At 54.8% G+C, this 25,021-nt stretch overlaps 1 protein-coding gene across 5 annotated transcripts in view; it reads right to left on the bottom strand.

The window, feature by feature from the left end:
- Rxra (retinoid X receptor alpha) overlaps positions 1–25,021 on the bottom strand; it is an 86,501-nt gene that overhangs the window by 11,847 nt on the left and 49,633 nt on the right. For all 5 annotated transcript variants that reach the window (XM_076928336.1, XM_076928338.1, XM_076928337.1 and 2 more), the window contains 4 exons: positions 14,838–15,103; positions 11,056–11,206; positions 10,330–10,509; positions 2,845–3,014 (listed from right to left, as the gene is read on the bottom strand). In XM_076928336.1, coding sequence (XP_076784451.1) covers positions 2,845–3,014; positions 10,330–10,509; positions 11,056–11,206; positions 14,838–15,047 — 711 coding nt within the window. In that variant the 5' untranslated portion in view covers positions 15,048–15,103. The remainder of the gene's footprint in view (positions 1–2,844; positions 3,015–10,329; positions 10,510–11,055; positions 11,207–14,837; positions 15,104–25,021) is intronic.

Here is a 25,021-nt window from a genome sequence, read left to right as displayed (position 1 = left end):
CCTGGCAGGTGGGCCAGGGTCATGGCCCTCTGGTCTCAGGGTGTGGTGGGTAAGAGTACCCAAGAACAGGATACAGGACTCCTGGTTTTGAAAACAGACATGGCCGAGCATCTATCAGATAAGGAGAGAATGACCGGCTTTAGGGGCTTCAGCTGATAGAAACTATCTGCTCAGCAGTGACGTTCAGTCTAAACACCCAGCCCTGTGTGCGATGCCTATGAAGTGCTCGGTGAAAGGCACTGACAAATCAGCCTCACACCACTGGCCTGGCAGGACTGGCTGAAGGGGAAGCCCAGGGCCACAAGGACAGGTGATGCCAGCACATGATCCTCAGGACAGAGTCCACAGGAAGGGGTGACATCTCTCAGCTACAGGACCCTCAGCAAACCTAAGAGGCCAGCAGAGGCCCAGCACAACAGGTACTAGGGATTGACTCTGCTTAGCATGAAGGCTGTCCTCAGCCTGCTCTGGCTCTCAGTCACAAGGGGTTGCTCCATGGATGTCTTCCTTGCCTGCCATCTGCCAGGGAGCAGCCCCAAGACAGGAGACAGCAGCGAGGGCCATAAGGCAGCTGAGAGAATGCACGTAAGACAATAAGCCTCACAGCCAGGCTCTGTGATCTCAGCCTCACCCGCCCGAAACAGCCTCCCCCACCCCACCCCACCCCCGGCCACCCTCTTAAATCCACTGCCACAATGCTACTATGGTTGAGAAAAAGAGCTCAGAGTTATTCCCAGGCTGACTGTGACCTCTGTGACCACATGCACAGTGACATCTTCCAGGGCTGGACACAAGGCCTGAGCAGAGGGCCAGAGAAGGAAGGAAGGAGGGCCACACAGGTGTGAGGCCCAAGCCCAGCAGGCACTCACTGGAGGGCCGTCTGGAAGGGCGGGGCTGAGCATGCTCTGGCCCTGCCCTGTTCCATCCACTGTGTAGCTCCACTCCTCTCAGCAGACTCCACAGCAGACATTTAATAAACTACTGCCTGCCAGCTAGGCGTGGTCACAAGACCACCCAGGCAGGGCGCAGAGGAGCCAGCAGCCCATCTATGAGGCTAGGTGCTGCTGCCTATCCAGCCTCCTTAGCCTGCATATGAGGAAGACCACCAGGTCCACGTATGAAGCAGGTCAAAGCAGTCACAGGACACTGGGAGGACACTGACCTTCTACTGTGTAGCTCTGAAGACCTGAACCCTCATGGAAGAGCAGCAAAGGCCATGTCTGAGGCCATTCCCAACAATGGCCATACTTGACAAAGGAAAACCCCAGTCACCCTTCACACCCCAGCCAACCACCCTCAGATCCTATTCCACAAAGCAGAGTCCTGGTGCTGCTCTCCTCTCCCTTCCAGAACTGGAACAGGGAACAGACTCCAACCAGAGCACTGGGCAGGCTCGAGTAGGTAAGGTTTTTTGTGGGTCTCCCTCCATTGGGAGGTGTCGTAACACAGCCAGGATTGGGTCCACCAAGGAAGACTACCTGCAAGATATGCACTGTCCCCAGTAAGGCAGCTCTGGGATTAGACACAAGAATGCTGGGCAACTGGGTTGGAAGTACAAGGGGAAATCTCCACTCGATTACAGAGAAGAAGAGACATGTCTGAGCCCCTGGGTCAGGGTAAGCTTGCTGACCACACATAGTTCAGCTACCCTACTGACTCCTGGGATAGCTCACTATACCTCTGCCCTGTGCCTGGAGCTGAAAGAAAAGAATGGGTACTCCATGTCCACCACAGCCATAGGCTGAGACTAGGGCACTAAGATGCAAGAGAAGACCAGTGTAAGTCTGGGTCAGAGGGAGAAGCTGATAGGGCTTTCCTTGAGGTCTACCTGGACTGCATGTCCAACGGTTAATAGCAGGACTCTAGTCCCAGATCTGAGGCCCATACAGAGGTCCAGATGAGATAAAAACGTCAAGAAAAAGCACATATGGGGCAGACATAGCTGGACCATGAGCTTGAGACAACATGAGGCCTGTGGGTTCATGCAAGGCCCTGTTCTTGGATTTGCACAAGAAATATCCCAATCTGGGACATGGCTGTAGCCTTGCCACTGAGGCCTTGGGCAAGTGGAGTATCCCACCCGAACAGTCCACAATAGCCAATGGCCCCTGAAGCAGGAGCAGGGCAGGGAGGACTTGGGGGGAGAGTTCAGGTGAAAGTCCAGGAACAGGCATGGAAGCCAGAAAGATTTGAAACTAAGACCCTGCAACAGTTAGGAAGAGAGCCACTAGTGGGAACTGTGGCCCTTCTGGTTTTGTCTGGAGGCTACAGCAGCTATAGGTGGCAGGTAGTACAGGAAGACGGGAAGGTGGCTGTTTAGGCGTTCTTATAGGTGGCCAGTTTGAGGGTGACCAGCTGAAGAGCCGAGACACTATTGCTTCAACAGTAATCATACAGCTGCCATCTATAAGTCCCTCCCTGTTGGCTTCTCCACCTTCTCAGAGCAGTGGGAGGCTCCAGAAAGTCACCCTGTGACCACACACTGGTGAGAGAGCCAGCCTGGAGCCAGCAGCTGCTGCAGAGAGCTCTGCCCAGGCTCAGCTCCTCATAGCTTCTCTGAAGGATTCCCTGCACTGAGCTCAAGCCTCACCATGCATGAAAGCCAAGACCCCACAATGACAGTTGGGCCTGGCCCTGAGCCTGCTGAGTAGCTGGATGAGACAGACGAGCAAGACCAGCAGGAAGACTGGTATATCCCCCACTCACAGGGTCACCCTGCTGGACAGAGGTCCCACTGGTGGGGACAAAAGGCCACAGCAGCCAAAGGGCTTGGGTTTGTTAGCTGTTCAAGCAGGAGGGTAAGTACAGGGGGAAACTGAGGCAAGTGAGCATCTTGACACTCACTGAGCTGGGGTTCAGCCCCATGTTTGCCTCCACGTATGTCTCAGTCTTGGGCTCAACAGCGAGCTCCGCTTCCAGAATCTTCTCCACAGGCATGTCCTCGTTGGCGCTGCTGGTGGACTCCACCTCATTCTCATTCCGGTCCTTGCCTCGCTGCCGCTCCTCCTGCACAGCTGTAAACAGGAGACAGTCACCTGGGCTGGCCAGCCCTACAATTCCTAGGGTGTCCCCCACAGGCTCAGGGCCAGGCAGGGCTGGCTCCAAGCCAGTGCATCCACAACCCTGGAGTCCTCTCCAGGGCCAGCTAAGGGAGGCAGTCTGAGGCCAGCCTAATCCCTGCCACTGGGTGGCTGTATACCCTGAGTACACTCAGTTAATAATTTAAACACACCAGAGCCCATCTGGGGTCAAGGCAGATGGCCTTTCCTGGAGCTGATGAGTCACAGGAATACTAACATGGGTTTTCAAGACATTGGTGGTCTGAGGATGTGGGGAAACCCAAGAAGGCTTCCTGGAAGAAGTAGGAACGGGCCTGAGGGAGGGAGTAAAGTGAGGAGACTAATTCAATGGAAGAAACAACTTATAAAAATGCCCAGGAGAATGCAGGACCTGCTCCTGATCAGGAACAGGGGTGGTGACTGTGATAAACAGGTGACCAATGAGGTGATAAGCTAGAGCAAGGAACCATCACAGTCAGACACACACTGGGCAAGTGTGAAGGCACCCACTGGCCCATGCTCTCAATGGTTGCCTCTGCCAAAGAAGCATCCCCGCCTCACACACCCATAGCTCGCCCCCCTTCCTTCATGATGCCACAGACCTTGGGACTGCCCGCCCTGCTTCACACCCCTGTGAGCAGCCTGGCTCTCGGAGATGCTGAGGGGCAGCACGGAAGGAAAAGCTAGTGGGCTGGGCAAACTGACTCCCAGGCTGTGCCGCCTACAGCACCCCTGGAAAGCAGATCCAGCGGGGAAAGCCTCAGGTGGGAGCGACAGGGCCTGCTTTTTCCTCCTGCTCACCTCTGACAGCTCCTGTGAACCTGTTCTACTCTGTCCCTGCCCCGTTCAGACGTCAACAGGCCCCTCCCTCCATTCTGGGTTCCTGCAGCAGGCTAGGTGGAGACCCGGATGGCCTCTTCAGACCAGTGCCTCAGGAGGATGCTTTTCCAAGGGCCCAAGGGTGTGGCCCAAGGGCTTTTCCTGGTGCTGCTATCTCAGGACCTTGGTCAGAGCTCTCCTAACCCTTGAGTTCCCTAGGAGCCGAGCACAGCTCAGCAGCATCAGGATCTCAAGGGCAGGGCAGCACCAGCCTCCTCCTCTACAACCAGACCCACCTCCTGGCCCACAGCCTCTTAAATGGCTTACAAAGTAAGTTAACACAAGAGCCAACAGGAGGGCTGAAGGAGGAGGGCAGCCACCTCCCAAGGAGCAGCCTCCTCTCTGTTCCTAGGCTCCCACTGTGAGGCTCAGCCCAGTGGTTCCCTTCTTGGCGCAGCTCTGTGACCGGTCTCAGTGATTTTTTTAATCTTCTGGCTATTGCTCTTTGCTGGGCTCACCAACACCATTCAGTTGATGTTCTCCTATGTGGGGGCTAAGCTCCCCAAAACTCAATGGCCGGGTTGTAGCAGAGACTTCTACCTGTGAACAAGCCAAGGATGGGAGGCTGGTCTGATACCTGCAGAACACCAGCTGGGCTGAGGAGCTGAGCAGAGGCTGGTGCTTTGCAAGCTCCGCTCTTTTGGAAAATCTGACAGCAGATTGGGGCTGGTGTAGAGCTGAATGCCATGGGCAGATGGTGCCCAGTCTACGGGGGCTGCAAAAGGCTGCCAGGCTCCATCCCTCCCCAGCTGGGCTTCTACAGGCCCTCTATGTGGCTGCCAGCGCATCTGGGTTAGGGTCACTCTACAAGTCACTGAGGGCTCTGGCACAGGGCATGGAGACTCAGCTCCAATCCTAAGCGGCCCCACTGAGAGGCATCTGAACAGACCTAATTGTAGCCAGAGACAGGCAGCCCTCCACCTCCACCCCATCCCAAAGCCAGATGACAGAACTCTTCAGCCTCAGGCTAGGACAATGTCAACTCAACAGCCTCACCTTCCCAGACAGGAGAAACAGACTCAGAGAGCCTAGTGCCACAGCAAACGGCAGGCTCTGCAGCGAGAGGTATACCTTGAGCAGCTGCCATATTTTGGGCAACTCCTTCAGCATCTCTGTACCCCACTTCCTGTAAGATGTCAATGCAGAGCCTGCCCTCCAGGGGACCCTGAAGGAAGCACCTGAGCGGGCTGGGCCCCATCCTGCTGGCCCAGTTTCACTCCCCAGTAAGGGACTTCCTTGCTCTCAGAGATAGCCCTGGGATATGGGAAGCCCAGAAGGAGGCAGCCCAGTGAACAGGCCAAACAGGCCCTCAGCAGCCAGCTATCCCCGAGAGCACGGGGGCAGGCCGGTTGGGCGGGCGGGCGGGCGGGTGAGGGGCTCCTCACACCTGCCTCCTATGCGGGGGCAGCTGAGAATTAATTAGCAAATGTTTTGTGAAGCACTTTGAAACCTCCAAAGGCCCTAGCAGCTCAGGGCGGCATCGTTATAAATATTATCGTTTTATTTATAGACAGCGGAGGGGGCAGAGGGAGTGGGGGATTTATGTTTTGCCAGCTCAATCACCTTTTAGACACACTCATGTTTGACTTATGCTCCACTGGCGCCGGGAAGCCTCGGGCGGGAGGCGTCTGTAAATACAGAGCCTCGTTATCCTTCCAAGCCCGCGCAGGCCTTGCGGGGGAGGTGGCTGCCTCAGAGACTGAGGTTCCCTTAGCCTGCTGGTGGTGCCTGAAGCCTGAAGCCTGTGGTTCAGCCCTCCCAAGATCCAGATGCAGGCTGAGCGGAGACGACCCTCCTCCAGCACACCTGGCTCCCCACTTAGGACACACAGTCAAAGTGGAATGTTGGAGGGATTGCTCAGTCACTGGGCCCAAGCAGAACTGAGGGCCCTGAACAGGATGTTGAGGTAAACGGGTATCCCAGATCCTAATGCTTCCCAGGTTTGGGGCTCTGCCAGAAGCCGTGGCCTTCCTCTGCCCCTTAAAAGCCCAGAGCTGGGCCATGAAATAGAAAGAACCAGGTTTTACCAACATATGCTGCTGGCCATACTGTCCCTTCTTAATACCCAGGCAGTGTCGGACCAGAGCGAGTGGTTTCTTCCCAAGGTCCCAAGCTCAGGGTATGGTATTCCCTCCCTCAAGAACAAGTCTGGGACAAGTTGAAAGAAGAGTGGAGATACAGTCAGACGTCCATGCATACATGCACAAACACAGATACAGCACAAAAATACACTGTGGCCACCATGCTCCAACCTCACTACCAGCTGGGCTTGAGCTGTCTTCTGCTTGGTTCCACCAACAAGCTTCAGGGGACCTTACTGAAGCCCCATGTTCAGATGGAGACACTGGGCCCAGAGAGGTAAAGCCATGAGCCTAGAGAAACAACTAAAGCAGGGCCATTTCCCTACAGCAGAAATGGTGGGCTCACCCTTGTCTGTATACATGTGTGCGCGTGCGCGCGCATACACACACACACACATACATACATACACACACACACACACACACACACAAGAAACTGCCATTTCCGCACCCAAGTGCTCCCGAGCCAGAGGACAGGGTGCAGGAAGCTAAGAGAGTCAGGAAGGAAATGCAAAGAGGCCTCAGGGGAAGGGAGCTGAGGACGGGGTGGGTAGTGTGCAGCCTCTCCAGCCTGCAGATCATCACACCTGCAGGCCCCCAGCCCTACCACCACCTGCCCCAGCCAACAGGCCCAGGCTCAGCCTGAGAAGGGCACTGCCTACCCCTAGCTGGGGAATGCTGCCAAACAAGTCCCCGTGGCTGCTTGCACACGCAGGCCCTTGCTATTGCCCAACATAGATGCTATCAGCTTGCAGTATCCTTCATCAACCTGAAGACAGGAGCCTTTCCCAGGGCAGGGCCACCCCACAGAAACACACAGCCTTGCCGTGGTCAAGTCCCTCCTCACAATGCCTCTACACCAGCCCCCCATCTTTAGTGATCAAGCTTGAAACTGAAGCCTGGAAGACACATCATTAGATTCAAGCTCCGTGGCTTAATGACTGCCACAGCCTGGGCTGGGTACTTGGGGGCTGAGCTAACACGGGAGCTGATTGTGCATGTCCTGCACTCTCTGGGCCAAGGGCCCTGGGTTGGCAACTGGCCTCGCAGCTTCTCCAAAGGCTGTCAGACTATCCAGCTCATACAGCCAACAGTCCCACCCGCTACTCACAGAACTCTCCTTCTAGTGGTTAGCCCAGGAGAGCAGGAGGAATTGAATATAAATTCATTCTGCGGACTAGTCCAGATCTCAGGGGTGGGGCAGGGGCAGTGTCCAATACCTAAATGCAGGCAGAAGTGGGGACCAACCCTTGGGAATCTTCTCAGGTCCCTGCAGGGTGGGCTCCCCAGGCTGCTCTAGGGCCAACCATCTCAAGAGTGGGGCTGTGAACTATGGCCGCAGGTGCTGGGAAATATGACAGGTCTCGGGTAGCACGAAAATCTCCCTTCCCCCAGTCAAGGACCAGCCACGGAATGGCAGTGCCCATCAGGCCTGACATTTTATAGCTGCCCCACAAATACCTGGGCAGCCCAAGGGGCCAAGTTGCATGGCTTTTGTGTCTAGGGCAAGACAGTGCTTCACAGGGCTTATACTAAATACTCATAAACCTAGCTGGAACAAAGAGGCATGGGGTGGGGGTGGGTGCATCTCTCCAGGGGGATGGGTAAAGCATTTCTCAGGCGTCACAAACACGGTGTGGCCCAAGGAACAGTGCAGGCTGCAGTGGAGTCCTCTTCTCTGTACCCCACTTCCACTTCTGTGTAGGGTGGCACAAGCATGGGGGGGGGGCAAGCATTTTATGTACAAGGACTGGACAGGGGGTGTTCAGTGTCCCACCCACAGGAAGTACATATAGTAAAACCTAGATGATGTCAGCCTCCCTACCTCAAGATCAAACTGTTCCATTGGGATTAGGGGACATCATGTTCGATACCCATACCTCTGGAAGCCCAGGCAGCTGAAGTGTGAACACCAGCACCCAAGGGCAACCACAGCAGCAATGGAAGAAGGGGTCATAAGCTAGAGAGTCCCTCTCTGGGGTCAGAACTCTAGTGTCCACCACATGCCAGGTCTGCTGGTCGCCTTGGCTTTCATGGACACGACTCCCCTCAGCAGTACCTCGTCTGTCCATGCTCAGGCGTCAGCCTGGACACACAGCTCTACACAGAGTCATGCTCACCACCCAAGTCTGGGTCAGGTACCAGCTCCCAAGCTCATGATGACCCAAGCCAGGGTCGACCTGCTTATATGGTGGTCACTTTTGGGGGACAGGAGCTCATACCCAGAGATCATTAACAGTGCCCCTCACTAGGAGCAATAGCACCAAGACAGGGTGGTGCTCAGCTCCTGAGAGGCTCACACAGCCTGACTTCCACCTTCTGGCCAGACACACACCTGGCCATGGCCCACCCCAGGTCCACCACTCAAGCACCTGTCCTCCAGAGGGTGTGCTGTATTGACTACTCCCAGTAAGTGCTACCTTGAGGGCATGTCCCCAAGGACACACAGTGTACCCCCTCCATTGGTAGAGCACTTCCTCCCTCTGCCTTCTCACTACAGAAAAAAGTGGGGCCAGAAGCTGGGGTCTAGCTCAGTTAGACAGCTGTGTTAAGACTTGGCCCCTAAAACCCATGGAAACTTCTCAGCATAGTCGAGGTCAGATGTAAAATAACTCTACACTCTGAACATGTGCTCAGTCAAGGTACCCTGGCTGGAACCTGGAACATTTCTCTCTCTCTCTCTCTCTCTCTCTCTCTCTCTCTCTCTCTCTCTCTCTCTCACACACACACACACACACACACACACACACTCACACACACACACACACACACACACACACACACACACACACACACACACACACACTCACACACACACACACACACACACTTGCAGCTCCACAGCAGAACCTGGAACATTTCTTTCTCTCTCTCTCTCTCTCACACACACACACACACACACACACACACACACACACACACACACACACTTGCAGCTCCACAGCATACAGTTCTGTAAGTGCTGCCCCACCACCAGCACTGGGAATAAGGACCAGACTGCTGGAAGCCCCTGCTGACCTCACAGGATTCTTCCTGTGGAAGAATCCCACAGGAGTGTAGGGTTTTTCATGTACAAGAAGACCAGAATGTACCAAAAGAAGGGGTCACTGTGAAGAGAAAGCAACTCCAGCACTAGCCCTACTCAGGACGGTCCTGGACAGGCGCAATTGAAGAGCTGGTGGGAAAATGGAAGGACATGCAGGAGGCATTGGTCCCTATGCACAACCCAGACAGAGGAAGCTGGAGAAGCAGTGCTGGAGACAGAGTGGTAGAGACTGCCTCAGAAAGTGAGTGCCCAGCCCTGTGAGTCCTAGGTCTAAGACTGATGAAGGAACCCTACCCAGGCACCCAGACAGACAGACAGACAGACAGACAGATATACATACACACACCCATACAGACATATATACACACACCAAACCAGAGAACTAGTGTCCCACATGCAGGGCCAGGAGGACACAGTATAGCTCAGGAGGATTAGCTATACAGTGTGACAACTGGGACCTCTGGGGAGGTCCCTGGACTGTCACCTAGCCTCCCTACCTTTGACATATACACCTTGCTGATAAAACAGGCTCAGAATCCTGCTCCTTAGAGGATCTGCAGGCTGGTAGGTAACCCTACCTGGGATGAAACTGGAAGTGGCCTTGAGAAGAAGGGAAGCCCAGGATAACCCTCACATAAATTCAACAGGCTCTGAGAGATACTCTGGTGGTTTCCAGGGGCCCCTTCCCCCAACTCCAACCCAAATGTGGCTCATCCCATGGGCCTCCCTTCCCATCTCCTCCCTGGGCAGCCAGAGGCCATGCAGGCACTAAGCCTCTCTTCCCACCCTCCTTACCCCCACTTCCGCTCCCAGCCTCTTCTGCTGTGCCTCTGGTCCAGTGCTTGGTCTCCAGACCTCATCTCTCCCCAACACACGCTGGCTTACCTCAGCCATACCTCAAAAGTGGACTATTGGCTCAGTTCTTGTCCTAGGGGTCACGCTGCCAGTGGGACAGACCTGGTCTGTCTTGTCCATTCTAAAATCTCAAGACCTAGCCACATAGCAGGCATTCTGTGAAAATCTGGTTGGGGAAAGGGCCGGCACGAAGGCAAGCTATCCAGACAGCACAGGCCAGAGGCTCTCCTGAGCAGGAGGCACACAAAGAAACCTGACAGGCTATACCAGAGTCTGTCAAACTGCAAACTGCAGGCCTGGACTTTGTGTTCAAATCCCTCCACATGAAGATTGTTGAGGAAGGGGACAATGGAGGCCCCCTGGGTCTGATGAGAAGAGCATGCCAGGCAGGAGAATGTTCAAAGCCTACCTTCCCGCTTCATGCCCATGGCCAGGCACTTCTGGTAGCGGCAGTACTGACACCGGTTCCGCTGTCTCTTATCGATCAGGCAGTCCTTGTTGTCTCGGCAGGTATAGGTCAGGTCTTTGCGTACTGTCCTCTTGAAGAAGCCCTTGCAGCCCTCACAACTGTACACCCCATAGTGTTTGCCTGTAGGGTGGGGATAGAGGACGGGTGAACTTAATGACAAGGCCCTGGTCCATGTGTCATGCTGCAGGCCAGGGCTCTGCATCCAGGTTTTACAGTCCCTGTCTGGGTTCAGGCTGGACTCTGTCTGGTCCTCCCTGCTCATCGGAGAACAGATCTACCACACTCTACAGACTGGGGCTATGGGTCACCAGCCCTGAGGACCAGCGTCACCAACAGTGGTGGTCTTGTGAACTCTGTGCCTGAGATACTGTGCCCTGGAAGAGGTGGGTTCTGTTCTCGGCTCTCAGGCTTGACCCAGAGAGGAGGCCAGCCAACACTGCACCTCAGCCATCCATGCCTGCATTTTTCTCTTGGTAGGCCTCTAGACTACCCTTCCCATTCTAATGTCCACCTCATTTGAGGACAAAGCGAGACCCCTGGAGCTCCTAACCCACCCCTTATTCTATCAGGCACAGGGGGCTTAAACTGGGTTCTTGCTTCCCTACACCCAGCCCAGAGGAAAAAGGTAGAGAGACTTGGTGAGCTCTGCCCACCAGGTAGTCCTACCTGAGGAGCGGTCCCCACAGATAGCACAGATGTGCTTGGTAAAAGATGCCATATTTCCTGAGGGGTGGGCAGGAACCTTGAGGACGCCATTGAGGCCTAGTGGGGGCTTGATATCCTCACTGCTGTTCACGGGGTTCATGGGTGAGTTGAGCTGCAAGAGAATGAGTGGGGTAGGTTAGCCCTGGCAGGCTGGTGAGGGGCTCATGAGAGCTGGGTCTCCTACAAGGAAACACTCCCCTCTACAGAGCCTCACCCAGGTTAGAACAGCTAAGGGTCAGCAGGCCCACCTCTATGTCCAGCCCTCAGAGCACCCTCTCAGCAGACTCAGGTCGCTGCAGGGTGCCAAAGACCACATCTCAGGCCTCTCAGCACCATACAAGAGGCTCACTTACTCTCCACCACCCACCAAAGAACTACAGCTGTCATTTAGCACTTGCCATGGGCCCTGGACACATGAGAGCCAGGCACTCTGCACTCCCCCACCACCCAGGTGAGGACAAGAGGCCCAGGCTCAGGGCTGCCATCAGGCTGGGCTCCTCAGAGTTACACATATCCCCCACCACCCTGCATAACAGTGGTATCTGGGGGCAGGACAAGAGAGGAAAGCCAGTGGACACCCCAGACATCAAGCCGTAGGGCCCATGTGGCTATCTTGTCCTCGGCACACCCCTTGCCTCTCCCTGCCCGCTGGCCGCCAGGGGCAAGCGTGGGAAACTCACCCTGTCACCCAGGCAACAGCTGCAGCGTCGCAATGACACAGCAGTTTTGGTTCCGCAGCCTCCAGCCTAGCTCTGCAGTAAGCACAGGGCCCAGAGGCGCTTCCCTCTCAGCCTGCCTATCTGCCAGGGCGTCAGAGCCCAGCTGGGTAGTCCCCCCCACTTCTGAAAACCCCTGACAAAGGCAGAAAAAAAGCCAGCTGTACAGTCTGCACTGGCCTTGTATAGCCCCTGCTGCCCCCTGCAAGGGGAACCTTGCCTTCTTCCTCAGAGGCTCCTGCCCCATACCCCACCCCTTTCTCACAGGACAGGAAAAGAGCAGAGGCACCAGAAGCTTTCTATTAGGGGCCTGGCATGCAGAATGATTGTGCAGCCCTGGCTGGCCAGCACTGTGGGCAGACAGTAAGGTTCGGCAAGGATGCCTCAGCTGGCTAGCTTTAGGTAGGTTGCTGGGAAGCCTGCAGGCCCACATAGAGAACCCTGAGTGTGTCAGAGCCAGCTGTCAGGATGTGGAAGGCCTTGGTGGCAGGCAGGACATCTCACTTTAGAAGAGAGCAGTCCATGTGTTCACTGGTTAAAGGCCCTACGTGGGAATCCTGGGGCTGCAGGGAGACAGCCAGCTTTTGCTGGCAAGACTGCACGTCCCTCCACTCCACTCGCTGGATGGGAAGCCTAACCCTGCAAGTTTCTGGAGGTCTTAGCTCTGGGCAGAATAAAGAGCTCAGGGGCCCAGTGAAACCCTGATGTCAGGGCAGAGCAAAGGTTGGGACACCCCAGACATCAAGCTGTAGGGCCCACGTGGCTATACCGGCCTCAGCACACCCCTTGCCTCTTCCTGCCGGAACCCCCCTCTGGCCCTGGGATGTGCACACACACGCACGCACGCACGCACGCACGCACGCACAAGAGGTTCCTTGGAGTTCCACTAGTGGGCAACCCTGGAATCCCATGGCTTGAAGATACTTTTTTGCCCTTTCCAGATCTGAGCTGATGGACCAGGACAGTTTCTATTCTCCCCTTCCTCAATATCCCCCATGAACCACAGCCCCATCCTACTGGGACTTGTGTGCTCCATCTTTCAAGAGACCCAGGCCTGGGCAGACTTCTGCTGGAGCCCGAAGCCTCCCTGGGTGGGGGCCAGCCCATTTCCCCTTTCATATCCTTGGCATTTATTTCAGTTCTGCCTCATCACTACTGCACCTGGGTCCCCACCTACCTCTCAGGCTCCCCTCTTCCACTCCTACCTCATTCTGTCCTCTCAAGCCCAGGCTAGCCCTCAACTAGCTCCACTCGGATGAGATATCCAGAGCAGACCTGTTCTCGGGCTCTGCATGCTCCACAAAGCCTCGTTCCCCATCTGGCTGGCTACAGGCATCATAAAACACCCTGCTTACAAAGTCACTGTAGCTCCCACAGTTCGAGATCCTCCCCATACATCAGGAGGATCAGAGGAATCAGGGCCTTGCTCGCCCCACACTGAGGCAGTCAGGAGTGCTTCCCAGCTGTAAATCACCCAGGGAAGCCAGCATGGCCAGACAGTCAGGTTTGGGAAGTAGTGGGAAACATCCCCCTGGGGATAGAGAGTCCTAGTAGAGTCCCCAAAACAAATGAGACACGGAAGGCTTGGGCACTGGGTGTCCGTGGTCTCACAGAGCTATATCCAAACCCAGCAAGGAGCCTCACGGAGCTGAGAGCCAAGAGAAGGACACTACTGAAGCCAGGGAACTGTGGAGAGCAGTTCTTCGTCTACCCTCCATACTCACGGCTTCCAGAGCTAGCAAGGGTATAGAGAAGCTATGATAAAAAGAACATGGCCAAGCCAGGGGAGGTGGCTGCACACCGGCAGTCATGCCAGCAGCACCCCAGGCCTTCTGTCTGCTTCTGAAAAGCAGGTGGGGAATGGGGGACAGTGTAACAGACTGCTCATAAATTCTGCTCATAAACGGAAGCCTAGCTCTTCTGTGTTCAGGTGCTTGTGCTAGCATGTATGTACGCACACGCGCACACATACAAACTAGGGCAAAGGGGCTTAGATGGAATCGACCTAGAAAACCCAGCCAGATTGTCTGGAGGAGAAGCTTAAGAGGCTCAGAGCAGTCTCAACAGGCTACCTGGTGAGGTATGAGTGGTCTCCACACACCCCAGCACCAGGAAGGGGGCACAGGAGTGCCCAGGGCTCAGGGCACAAGACTTTGGAAATCTAAGGAACACATAAGTACTGTTGACCCTTTCTAGTTCTAGTGAGGTTCCAGTGAGGACGGTCCCAGGTGTGCCACTGGGAGGTGGCACAGCAAAGCTATTGGTGGGAGGAGAGAAATAGAACCCAACCTGAGAAGCTGGGAGCAGAAAGAGGATCCCTGACCTGTTTCAGAAAGGGTGAAAGAAACCCCAAGGAGCTGGCTCTCCAGATGCAGAGCTTCACGTACACTAAGGACAAAAATCCAGTTAGAAACTCACCAAGACCCTCAAGAAAATAGAAGCAGGGTGAGGCGCTATAAGGTGTCCAACAGGTGGGCCTTGGGAGGAAGAGGCTGAGCAAGACTCCTCAAGTGCCCACAGCAAGATGAGGGCCCTACCAGACCTACAGAAAAGGAAGTCACGCCTGCAGATAGCCACCATCCACAGAGCCACAGAAAGCCAGAGCCCATGCATAGGCTGCCACTAGGGGCCTCTGCAGAACCCAAGGACAGGCATCTGGGGCCAGGATGAGCTTCCCCTGACGGCCTAGGTACACTGAGTCCAGTGTCCTGGGAAGAGGAACCTATGAGCCCTGGAAGATGGTCCCAAGCTTAAGGAAGCAGGTACCCCAGAGTTCCACAGTCATGGGGACAGGCTCCAGGCTGAGTCAAGAAATTTCAACTGACAGAGCTATAGAAGGCAGTGCGGGTCAGCCAGAGTGGGGCTCAGCCCTACCACGACCAGCATGACTCTGAGGCTAGCTTTTGCTCTGTAGCCCACTCTCAGGAAGAAAAAGTAGAAATCTCAATTCTGACCTATTAGTTCATAGCCTACAGGTGAAGTTCCCACTTTCTGTCCCATGTCCCCAAAGTTCAGCCCAGCACTCACCTGGGGGCTACCAGTCCCGAAGCCCAATGTGGGTGTGGTGGGTACCGACATGGAGTGCGGGCCCATAGGGGAGCTGATGACAGAGAAGGGTGGACCCATGCCATTGATGGGAGAGCTCAGGGTGCTGATAGGCGAGTGCAGCTGCCCAGGGGAGCCCAGTGGAGAGCCGATTCCTGGACCCAGGGAGGGGTGCAGTGAGGGGGCAGCCATGGAGCCTCGGCCCGTTGGAGAGTTGAGGGATGAAGAGTTCACCTGGGTAGAGAAGTCTGCAAGACAAGAATCGGCAGGAAGGTCAGAGTATCCTCTAGGACCTGGGAACTGCCCACTCCCCTACTCATCAAGGCACAGGCAAACTTAGGGTGCTTAGGACTCCTCTGCCACACTCTAAAAGCCAGACCATCTTTGAGGACCCCAGGAGGTGCCACGGGTATCATCTTAGACTCTCTGGGGTTAGAGCCAGCACGGCAAGCTAAAGGCTCTAATGTCGGTGACCCTTCTCTCTGGACCACATGACCTGGACTTCTGGGTATCACAGCAGAGCAACTCAGACTGCAGGCCCTCACTCCATGCACTGGAGCCCATCTGACTCTGTGGGGCCTGGAAGGAGGAAGAGACCAGCGGAAAGGAAGGCACTGGCACTTCCCATGTAGGTGGGGAGCTTCCAGGTGACCTTGGTAGTGTGCCAAGCAGGAGACCGGCAACCCACCGAGCAAGCAGGGCTGGGACCTCCTCCCACATGCCAATCTTTCATGTAGGGTTTCAAACACGTGAAAAATCTCAATCAGGCCTCCCCAACTCCAGATACTGGGGAGGTCCCCAGGTGTCCAATCTAGTGCCCATGGGCCTGGCAGGCCATGGAGAAGACAGTGAGGAGCCTGCACAGGGCACAGGCACACACCATATTGGGAGTTACAGGCTCCTCCAAAGCTAGTGCTCTGAGAAAACCCCTTCTCCTTCCCTCCCCCTTTTCTTCTCAGTCTTGGCCTTTCCTGCCACCTGGCATGGTGCTTGCTCCTGGTGAGTGGAGAAAACTCCAGGCACATGAAATGAGTGACTGACCCGCCCTAGGTGGGGGCGCCCTGGGAAGACCTCGCTACTCTGAACCTAACTCATCCTGGCATGTGAGCAGAGCAGGGTGGTAAGCAGAGCAGATGCTGGAGGACACCACACCAGCCTTAAGACCACACTGGCACTGTGGCTATGCCTCAGAGCAGACTTGACTCTGGCCAAAGCTCATAAGCCCATTCTGACCCTGGTGGCCAGCACAGTACAGGGTGATCCAGTAGCTTCACCTGTGCCAATTCCAAGCCAGTAATGGTACAGCGGCCCTCACCAGGACTAGCCCTTCAAGAGAAACCTAACCAATTCCCATCCTCAAGACTCCTATGACTCCTCCCCACTTCCCCTCAGGAGGAGGATATAGTAAAGAGGACCCACTGTGACCAGGTCCACTATGGTGAGGCCAACTTGGCTTCTATGACTGCCCTGACTGGCAGAAGGGATCAATTCTGTCTGCAAATGAGCCTTACTTCACCTGCCAGAAACGCTTGCCATTCACAAAACTCAGAATAAACCAGCTTGTTGGAAAAAAAAAAAAAAGCCAATTTAAGAAATTCAGAACTAGCTGGGTGGTGTGGTACATGCCTTTAATCCAGAACTAGAGAGGCAGAGGCAGGAGGATCTCTGTGAGTTCAAAACCAGCCTAATTTACAAAGAGCAACCCTATCTCAAAACACAAAGGACAGGAGAGACGGCTCTGCGGTTAAGAACACACTGCCTGCCCTTCCACAGGATCAGGATTTGGTTCCCAGCACCCACGTGATGGCTCACAACTGTCTGTAACTCCAGTTCCAGAGGATCTGATACCTTCTTCTGTCCTCCATAGGGACTCTATGCACAGAGTACACTTACAAAACTTGCAGGTAAAACACCCAATACATAAGAAAAAAAAATTTAATACCAGAACCAAGTGGTGATGAGCACCCACTGGCCAAGACATCAACTATAAACAGCTCTATAGGCCATTAAACATCACATGGATCTGAGGAGAAGAGCCAGGGAGTGGAGGCTGTGTCTAAGAGGAACAAATACAAAGTCCAATTGCTTATATGAGCCCGGAATGTCTTTGTGCCTTTGACGTCAACTGAATTCTTGTGACCCAGTCAGAAGAGTCTCCACCTCCTACCTATGACAGAGGAAGGATCTGCGAAAAGTTCTGGATAAAGAACAGCCTAAAGGCAAACTTACTACATCTGCAGCTGCCCCAGGCCAGGCAACCACAACCGATTCCACACCACCGGGATCCTTGGGGGCCATTGGGCTGACCCATCACAGCCATGCCTCCCGTGTCCTGTCCTTCCCATCCCATGCTGTCCTGTCATTTGAAGTGTGCCACTGTGAGAGCCTGCGTAGCACCAGTCTAAGCCTTCACTGTATTCTGTAGCCCGGCTGAGGCACATTGTGCTGACTTTGAGCACCTTCTGCAGGCGTTCCAGAAGAAGGCAGGGTAATGCTATGGGTACCAAGAAGGGGCTGGGCTGGGCCCAGAGAAGGTCCACTCTTCTGGTCTTTGAGAACAAGATGAGGCATAACCAGAAGAGAAATCCCTCAGATTCCTCGGGCTCTTTGCACCCCCTGTTCATGGGACAACTTGGACACCAGAAGTGACACAGGGTCTAGGGCAGCTTGTCACATTAAGGGTGGCTCTCATTAGCTAGCTGTCCCCAAACACCAGGGGAAACTGTCGATGTTCACTGCATGAGAGTGTTTCTGCCCAAGGAGCCAAGGAGAAATCCTTGCAACCACAGGGAAAACCTGGGGTGGGATGTTCAGGCCACAACTTGGTCTGTGCAAAAAGCCACAAGCCAGAGCTGCTTTTCTGGCTCTGGGCTTTGCTATGGGAGAGGCAGGAGAAAGCTTCAGCAGGACAGAATGAAGGAAGGAGGTAGGGGTGCAGACTGTAAGGCTGCCAGCTACCTACCGGCTGTACCCCAAAACTCCTCTGGCCCTTCAAGACACCACCCATACCTGGCTAGAGTTGGAAACTGCTAAGGAGGAGAGCCAAACCAACGGAGGAGAAAAGAGGCCAAGGTGGCACAGGCAGAAACTTCAGGAAGAAAGGGAGACAGCAGGAACAAGAGCCAAGCCTCCAGTCTGGGAATGTGGCTGTCCCTGTGTGAAGGTGCCCCTAGATGCCCCTCCCCCAGCCCTCCACCCTGCCTGCAGCCTGGTGGTAGGCAGCCAAACGTCCTACAGTTGTTCCAAGCAGACTGTAAGTCCCTGGGGCTCCAACGTGGAGGGGCTGCCACCAGAGCAATGCCTACCTTGGCAGGTCCCCACAGCCCCAGGCCTCCACCCCAGGCTTTCCTGTTTACAGAGAATGTCCACTGTAGACACCTTCCCAGAGCCTGGGTGACAATGGACTGGGTGTGTTTTCTGGAACCTTTTGGAGGGAGAAACTTTCTAATCAGGAAGGGAATGAGCAAGAAATGCCTTTACATCCTTGCAAGGAAAGCCTCCTGGCTCATCCTGTATGTCTGCAAGCCATGTGCACGTGTGCCATGTATATGTGTGCGTGTGCTATGTGCATGCTCTGCTTCGCTGACACTTAGCTGTCACCACCCTGATAAGCCATGGTCCCCATAAGGCACAGTTTTGACAGCCACACTTTGGACTTGCAAGGGTGTCTCCACTGCTTAAGGAAAACCTGCATACCCCTCTCTATCAGGGCTTGTAGGATGGGGCCTAGGGCTGCAAAAGTGCCAGCATAGAGTACTCCCTTGGTACAAAACTGACCACACTGTGAATGCTTAGAGGTTTAAATAGCAAGCCAGCACAGAGCAGAGATGGACTGTCCCCAGCCCAGCACCCAGGGCTGTTCCCTAGACCTCAGAGGGTGGGTGACACTAATAAAACACCAAGATGCCAGGCACCAGTGAGGTCATATGCAAATAAGGAGCACCACCCCCACCAGTTCCTATGCTATACAGTGTCTGCAGAATGCCTGCCAGCAGCAGGACCCACAGCAGGAGGCCCAGGGAACCCCACCAACCCCCTTCCAGCCTCTGCCTGGCGGGAAGGATGCAGGAAATGCCAGCCCACTGCAGCTGGTGTGGGGAGAGCCTCACAGCCCATCCAAGGTAGCCGGGGGAACCCCAGCTCCTGTAGAGGGGAGCTCAACCATGCACAGCCCTTCGGCACAGCAGGATTTAAGCAGGCTGTGTGGCTGTGTGTCTGGGTGAACAGAAGTGGACCATGTAGCTGTTCCATCTAGAGCCTGGCAGGAAGCACATGGGAGATGGATGACCTAGGGCCACCAACGAGGGGCCTGAGGAGAGTACCTAGCATGCAGCCAGAGCCCACACAGTGAGCAGCACCAGGCTGACTGTCATGTTCTAAGCACAGTGCCCTGATCCTCGCTTGGGGACACCCCCCGGAACTGAAACTGTGCAGTGGGTAGCTCATGGGTCCTCAGAGCTTCCTGGGCTGCCCACCTCCAGCCTCCACCTTCCGGAAGTACTGCTTCTCCTGAAGCCCTGGGAGGGAGAAGTGGTGGCCCTGGAGAGCACCAATGGGAATGCGGCTGGAGGGAGCATGGTGCCAGGGCTTGAGGTAGGCCAAGGGTGGTCAGAGCAGGAGGGAAGAAGAAGGCAGGCCACAGGGACCCCTCAATATTGCTGAGTCTCAGTTTCCTTCTCTGTAAAATGGGCTGGGGCGTTTGTGCCAGCCCAGAAAACAGTCCCCAGTAGCCCTGTGTAGCCAACCCTACTACAAGCCTGACTTCCACTCTCTGAGGAGGGACTCCCCAGTGGTCACCTCCAGCTGTGAGCTGTCTCTTCTTTGAATATCAGCTTACTACTCTAGGGGCCGTCTGGGATCACCATGCCCTTCCCTCAAAAGCCCCACCCAATATCTCAGCCTCCTACCAGGAAGCCTCAAGGCCAGCTAGACCCCTCCTGAGTAGTCAGAGAAAGTGAGACTGATTCCAACCCAATTAGTACAGGCAGCCAACCACAAGGGACTCTCAAGCAGAGAGAACTGAACTGGTTAGAAACGAGCCAGTAAGTAATCTCATAGACCCAGACCCAGAAAGTCTGTCAGCACACAGAGACCAGAATGCAGCAGACCCTATCTCTGAGCTTGTGATGGCCCAGCCCACAAACCCTTAAGAGAAGCAGCAGGGAGAGGAAGACAAAGGCACAGTGAAGAAAAGTGGATTTCCTTCACCCCACCACCCATGGGTAACCACAGGAAGTGAACTTATGGTGGCAATCCCAGAAACCCATCTGGGCTTTATCCCTGCATGCCCCATGGAAAAGGGTTGACCAGTCCAAAGCTAACTTCCTGGCCCTGCCCCATCCAACCAACCTTTAGCATGGCAGAGATGCCACAGAGGCCCAGTGGGAGGGTCAGCCATGATCATCCCAAGAGATCAGCATTTGTCCCTGCAGCTAAGCACCAGGCCACTAGCAAAGAGGTAAGAATGAAGGGGGTTGGGGGGGCAGCACAGGAGGCTGATCTCAGAAAGAGATGGACGATTCCCTGACAGCCTGGGGCATGCAGTGAGGTCCACAGAGCTGGACCAGTCTGTAGTGTTGGCTACACTGCTCCTACAAGAGCCACTTCAACCCCGCAGGTCATCTGACCCAGGGGGCTCAGAGACTCTGAATGTCAAATCCACCCTTATGGTCAGTAGCCATAAAGGCACTCCGTCTTAGGAGCTGTCACCCACTGAGCTATCCTCCTTGATCTCACTTCCCACCCTCCTAGACCAGGAGGCCTTGATGGTGGAGGCTGCAGTCTCCCCAGTGAACTAGCTCAGGGTAGTGAGGAGGTCTGAGGTGAAGGTGAGGGGGCTCAGGGGTAACATTCAAGGCCTCTGATCACTGAGGGAGGATGATATCAAGTGCAGAGGACTGGCTGTGTAGCCTGTCATCAGGAACAGATGCAAGGACAAAAGGGTCTACAAGCCAGATCTGCAGGGGAACCATCAAGAGCCTCTATAAGGACCATCCCGTGACCTTCTCTGAACCTGAAACAGGGTATACAAACCCAAAGCCACACTGTCCTGGCCAAACTCTTAACTCCCAATGGTACCACAGAGATGGGATCACCAAGGGTGTAAGCATGGGAACAACACCCACTGTAAAGCTCACAATAGGAGGATGTCTGTGAGGGCCTCAAGAAGCACCAATGACTGCCACCTCGGGATCATCACCGTCATCAAAATTACCATCCCCACCATTAATGTAATCAACACTATCACCATCAACATCAATATTACAATCAGCATAATCCATCATCACCAATCATCTTCAACATCATCAATATGGTCACCACCATCATCACCACCATCATCAGAATCAGCATCACCACCGCCACCATAGCAATATCATCACGCTCTCCATCAGCATCAGCACCGTCACCACCATCACCTGAAGAACACCCTGCTCTACTCCACTGTGCAGATGGGGGCTGGAGTCCGGAGAAGCTGGTGAGCTCTGCAGGTGGCAAGGAGACGGTACTTTGGGCTCTCTTGATCGTACTCGGCGAGTCTGGGGCTGTCCAGGGAGGGGCAGGAGGGACAGGAAACAGTCCCTCGTCTAGCAGCTCCCTCCCATACAGCCATGAATGGTACTATGGCTGGGCCCGGTGGTGACAGGTGTGGCTAGAATCAAACCACAGTAAGAGAAGCAGGAGGCACAGCCAGGACAAAGGAGGTGCAGAGGAGGCCTCGTGCCCAGCCTGCGTCCGTGCCAGGCAGCATTCAGGTAAGAGTTGAGCAGTAAAGATACCGGCATATTCAGGTGTGAAGGCCAACCTGCTGACAGGTGGCTACTCACCATGCCAACCCTTCCTGAAGCTTACAGTCCACTCAGGCTGCTACACAAGGCCTCCCACCTCAACCCTGATACTTGACAGTATCATTACTCTCTGGACCAACCATAGTGGTCACCGTTTGGGACATCTAATTGCTGAGGTGCTCATGACCCAGGGCATTTCTGCCCAAACCACCAGGCCATCTCCATTCCCAAACTCTTCATGCTTTGAGATGCACCTGTATGCCATCCATGGATATATCTGTATCTATCTAGAGGGCACACTCTGGCCAGGAGTGATTTCCAGCTGGACGTCCTCTGGCTGTATGGCACATTTCCTTTGCTTGAATACAACTAGGGGGCAGCAGAGAGAAGTCTCCCAGCTGCTCACAGCCTCAGACTGGAACTTGGATCCTCTCAGACAGCCCTGAAGCATCTAACTGTACTCAAAAGCACCTTCTTCCTCTACTGCAGGTATGGCTCCAGGGCAGCAGTTGGTGGCTTCATTGCCCCAGCCATTGCTGAAAGTCAGGAGAGCAAGAGGAACAGGTACCACTCAACTCCAGGACTCTAGAAAGTCCTGTGAATTGGCTTCCAACCCCAAACAAGAGGCCCACGCACGGCCAGCCATTCCCTGGGCACAGCAGGCAGTCTATCCCAGCCTCCTGCCCTGTAGCCTGAGAGGGGCTGCCAGGGGCAGGGGCAGGAGCAGGCAAAGGGTGGGAGTCACACCCACTCATCCTAGGCTGCCTGAATGGGAGAAAAGCCACAGAGGGACATTACCAGAGGGACATGGCCACTGAGGAGCAGCCATGTGATGCCCTCCCCACTCTGTACCAGGCGAGACACTGATAACAGGAATCACTTCACACTCACACAGGGCAGGTGACTGTCAACACCTCAGAAAAAGACTGCAGAGTGATTAGACACATTTGGCGACAGTCGCTGCAGCTTGGATACCCATCCTGTGTCCTCTCTAAGCTGACATAGTACCATGTGGGCCAGCAGAAACACCACAGAACCTGAAGCAAGGCCTCAACTCTGAGAGAACAGGGACTTCCTGAGCCCAGAGGAGCTGCCAGGCAGCCTATGCTCAGTTTGCTGACAACCCTGTCTCTACCACTGCTCAGCCTTACAGAAACCACCCTAAGCTTGGGCCCTGAAAATTCCAGTCATGATGTCCCAGGCTTGGGGATAGGGGTGACCATCCCATCCTGGAAGCCTGGAAGGATGCTTACCTATCTAAGGCCAGGCAGGACATCTTTCTGGACACTTGAAGCCTCCCTTTCCAGGCTGTCCCCTTGAACTTTCTGCCTGTCCCCAACACTCTATGGTGCCTGGTCAGAGTTTGGAGGAGAGTAAGTAGGCGGGAGAGGAGGAGGGGGGACTTCAAGAAAAACCCCAATGGCAGTGGGGTGAGGGGCCCTGAGGCTACAGACTCTCGAATACAGTTTCTATTTAACAGGAAGAGAAATGATTGTTTCAATTTGAGCGGTGTTGCTCCTGGTGGCTCAGAGGTCCCACCACCCACCTGCCCGCAACTCTGTCGTGGAACCCACGGACCCCAGCAGGGCTTCCTGTTCTCCCTCACAATCCTCATCTTCATCTGCATTCCTGACTGGTTTTAAATCACACTTGGAGGGGATCTGGACCATACCCACCCAGGGCTCACCCACCTACCATGAAGTGAAGTGGCTTCATGGGGCATGGACACTGGGGTCTCTGGAACAGTCAGGACAGAGGGATACTCTCAGGCAGAGAGTGCCCCTGTGGGGACATCCCCAAATCCTCCCACGCCTGCTGAGCATCGATATTTTCCACACATGATGTGGTGTGGTAGATGGCGTTCAGAGCCACATGATAGAAACAGGGCTGAGCCTGGAAGGTGGAACATCTGTTGGCACCAGGGTTGGAAATCAAGCTCTTCCCAACCCCCACAGCCTCTGCAGAAGCCCCAGACCCAGCATGTGCACCTTCCCCTCAGCAGGGGCTCACCCATGCCCTTGTGACTCCTCACACCATGCCAGGACATTTATCTTCCCCTTGACAGGGGCTTGCCCATGCCCTCATGACTGGCCAGAGCATACAATGCAAGTACCCAACAAATACAGGGCCTGGCTGCCAGAGCCTCTTGCCAGTGGGACAGGATTTCATCTGTGAGCATGGGAATGGGACTTCCACAGCCCAGGTACCCTCACTGTCCCTACCTCCACAAGGACAGAGTCTGCACTGCAGACCATGGAAACCAACAGCTCACTATGTTCATCATAGGCTAACAGGGCCGTCTGCATGTGAGGTATGTGAACAGATACATGCCACTTACAGCCTGAGGCCCCAGGCTAAGCCCCAGAAACCTCCCTAGCCTCAGAGAACCTCATGTCTGGCTCAGCTAGGGCCTATAATGCCCATAAGGCTGAACCCCATCAAGAATGTCACCCAGTGTATGTCTGCACACAGGCTGCATGGCCAGGCTCTAGGTTTTCTCCTCATCCTCCAATGGAGACATTGCTGCCTAGGTGACAATAGCAAGTATGGGGACAGGATCTCCCACCTGGTTATCACTCACAACCTCCCTAAAGCTGAGAAAAGAGACCTTCCCAGCCTCCCACTCCAACCCTGCCCACTGCAACTCAGGGCTGCAGCAGCACGGGATGGACAGGAGACAGGCAGCAATGTGTGCTGCAGCCCAAGCCCCAGAACCTGAGAGGGGTGTGCAGTCAGCTACCAGCAGAGAAGGGCCTCAGGGACAGGGGAGAGAATAAGTGACAAGCTGCAGGAAAGCCTCTCAGCAGACTCTGGGGGCCAAAACCTCCATCCAGATGGCACTTAGATTAGCTTTCTACCCGTCTATACAGGTGAGAGGCAGCAACGGGCAAACACAGATCCAGCCCTAGCCAGGCTAAGCACACCTCCACTGCCTTTCCTTCCGCTGGTTACTAGGCAGGAGGTGACTGTCTACTCTGCTGCCACCAGAGCCACCCATGGTGCTCCACAAACCCCTAACACTAAAGCCTTGGTCCCTCTGAGAAAGGGGGCCTGAACCCACCTCATCTTCTCTGATGGCCCTGCCTAACCTCCTTCCTGGTGTGCTCCCCAAGGAACCCTTACGGTGACTGAGGCCAATGCCAGTGTCAGGGGAGGGGTACTAGAAAAAATGGCATTTCCATGGTGAAACATGGATACCATGCAATGAGAACCCAGAGGGAAAGGGAGGGGAACAGGCTGGACCATCCTTAATAGAGCCAGCCAGGGTACTGGCATGACACTCTCAAGGATGCGGCCATGCCAAGACAAATGGATGAGCAAGTGTCTCTCGGGGCTAAGCTCAATAGGAAAACCTAGTTTGTGGAATGGCAAGAGAGGTCC

The sequence above is a fragment of the Arvicanthis niloticus genome, chromosome 2 (assembly GCF_011762505.2).
Source record: "Arvicanthis niloticus isolate mArvNil1 chromosome 2, mArvNil1.pat.X, whole genome shotgun sequence".
Classification (NCBI taxonomy): Eukaryota; Metazoa; Chordata; class Mammalia; order Rodentia; family Muridae; genus Arvicanthis; species Arvicanthis niloticus.
This window is presented reverse-complemented; position numbering and strand designations above follow the sequence as displayed.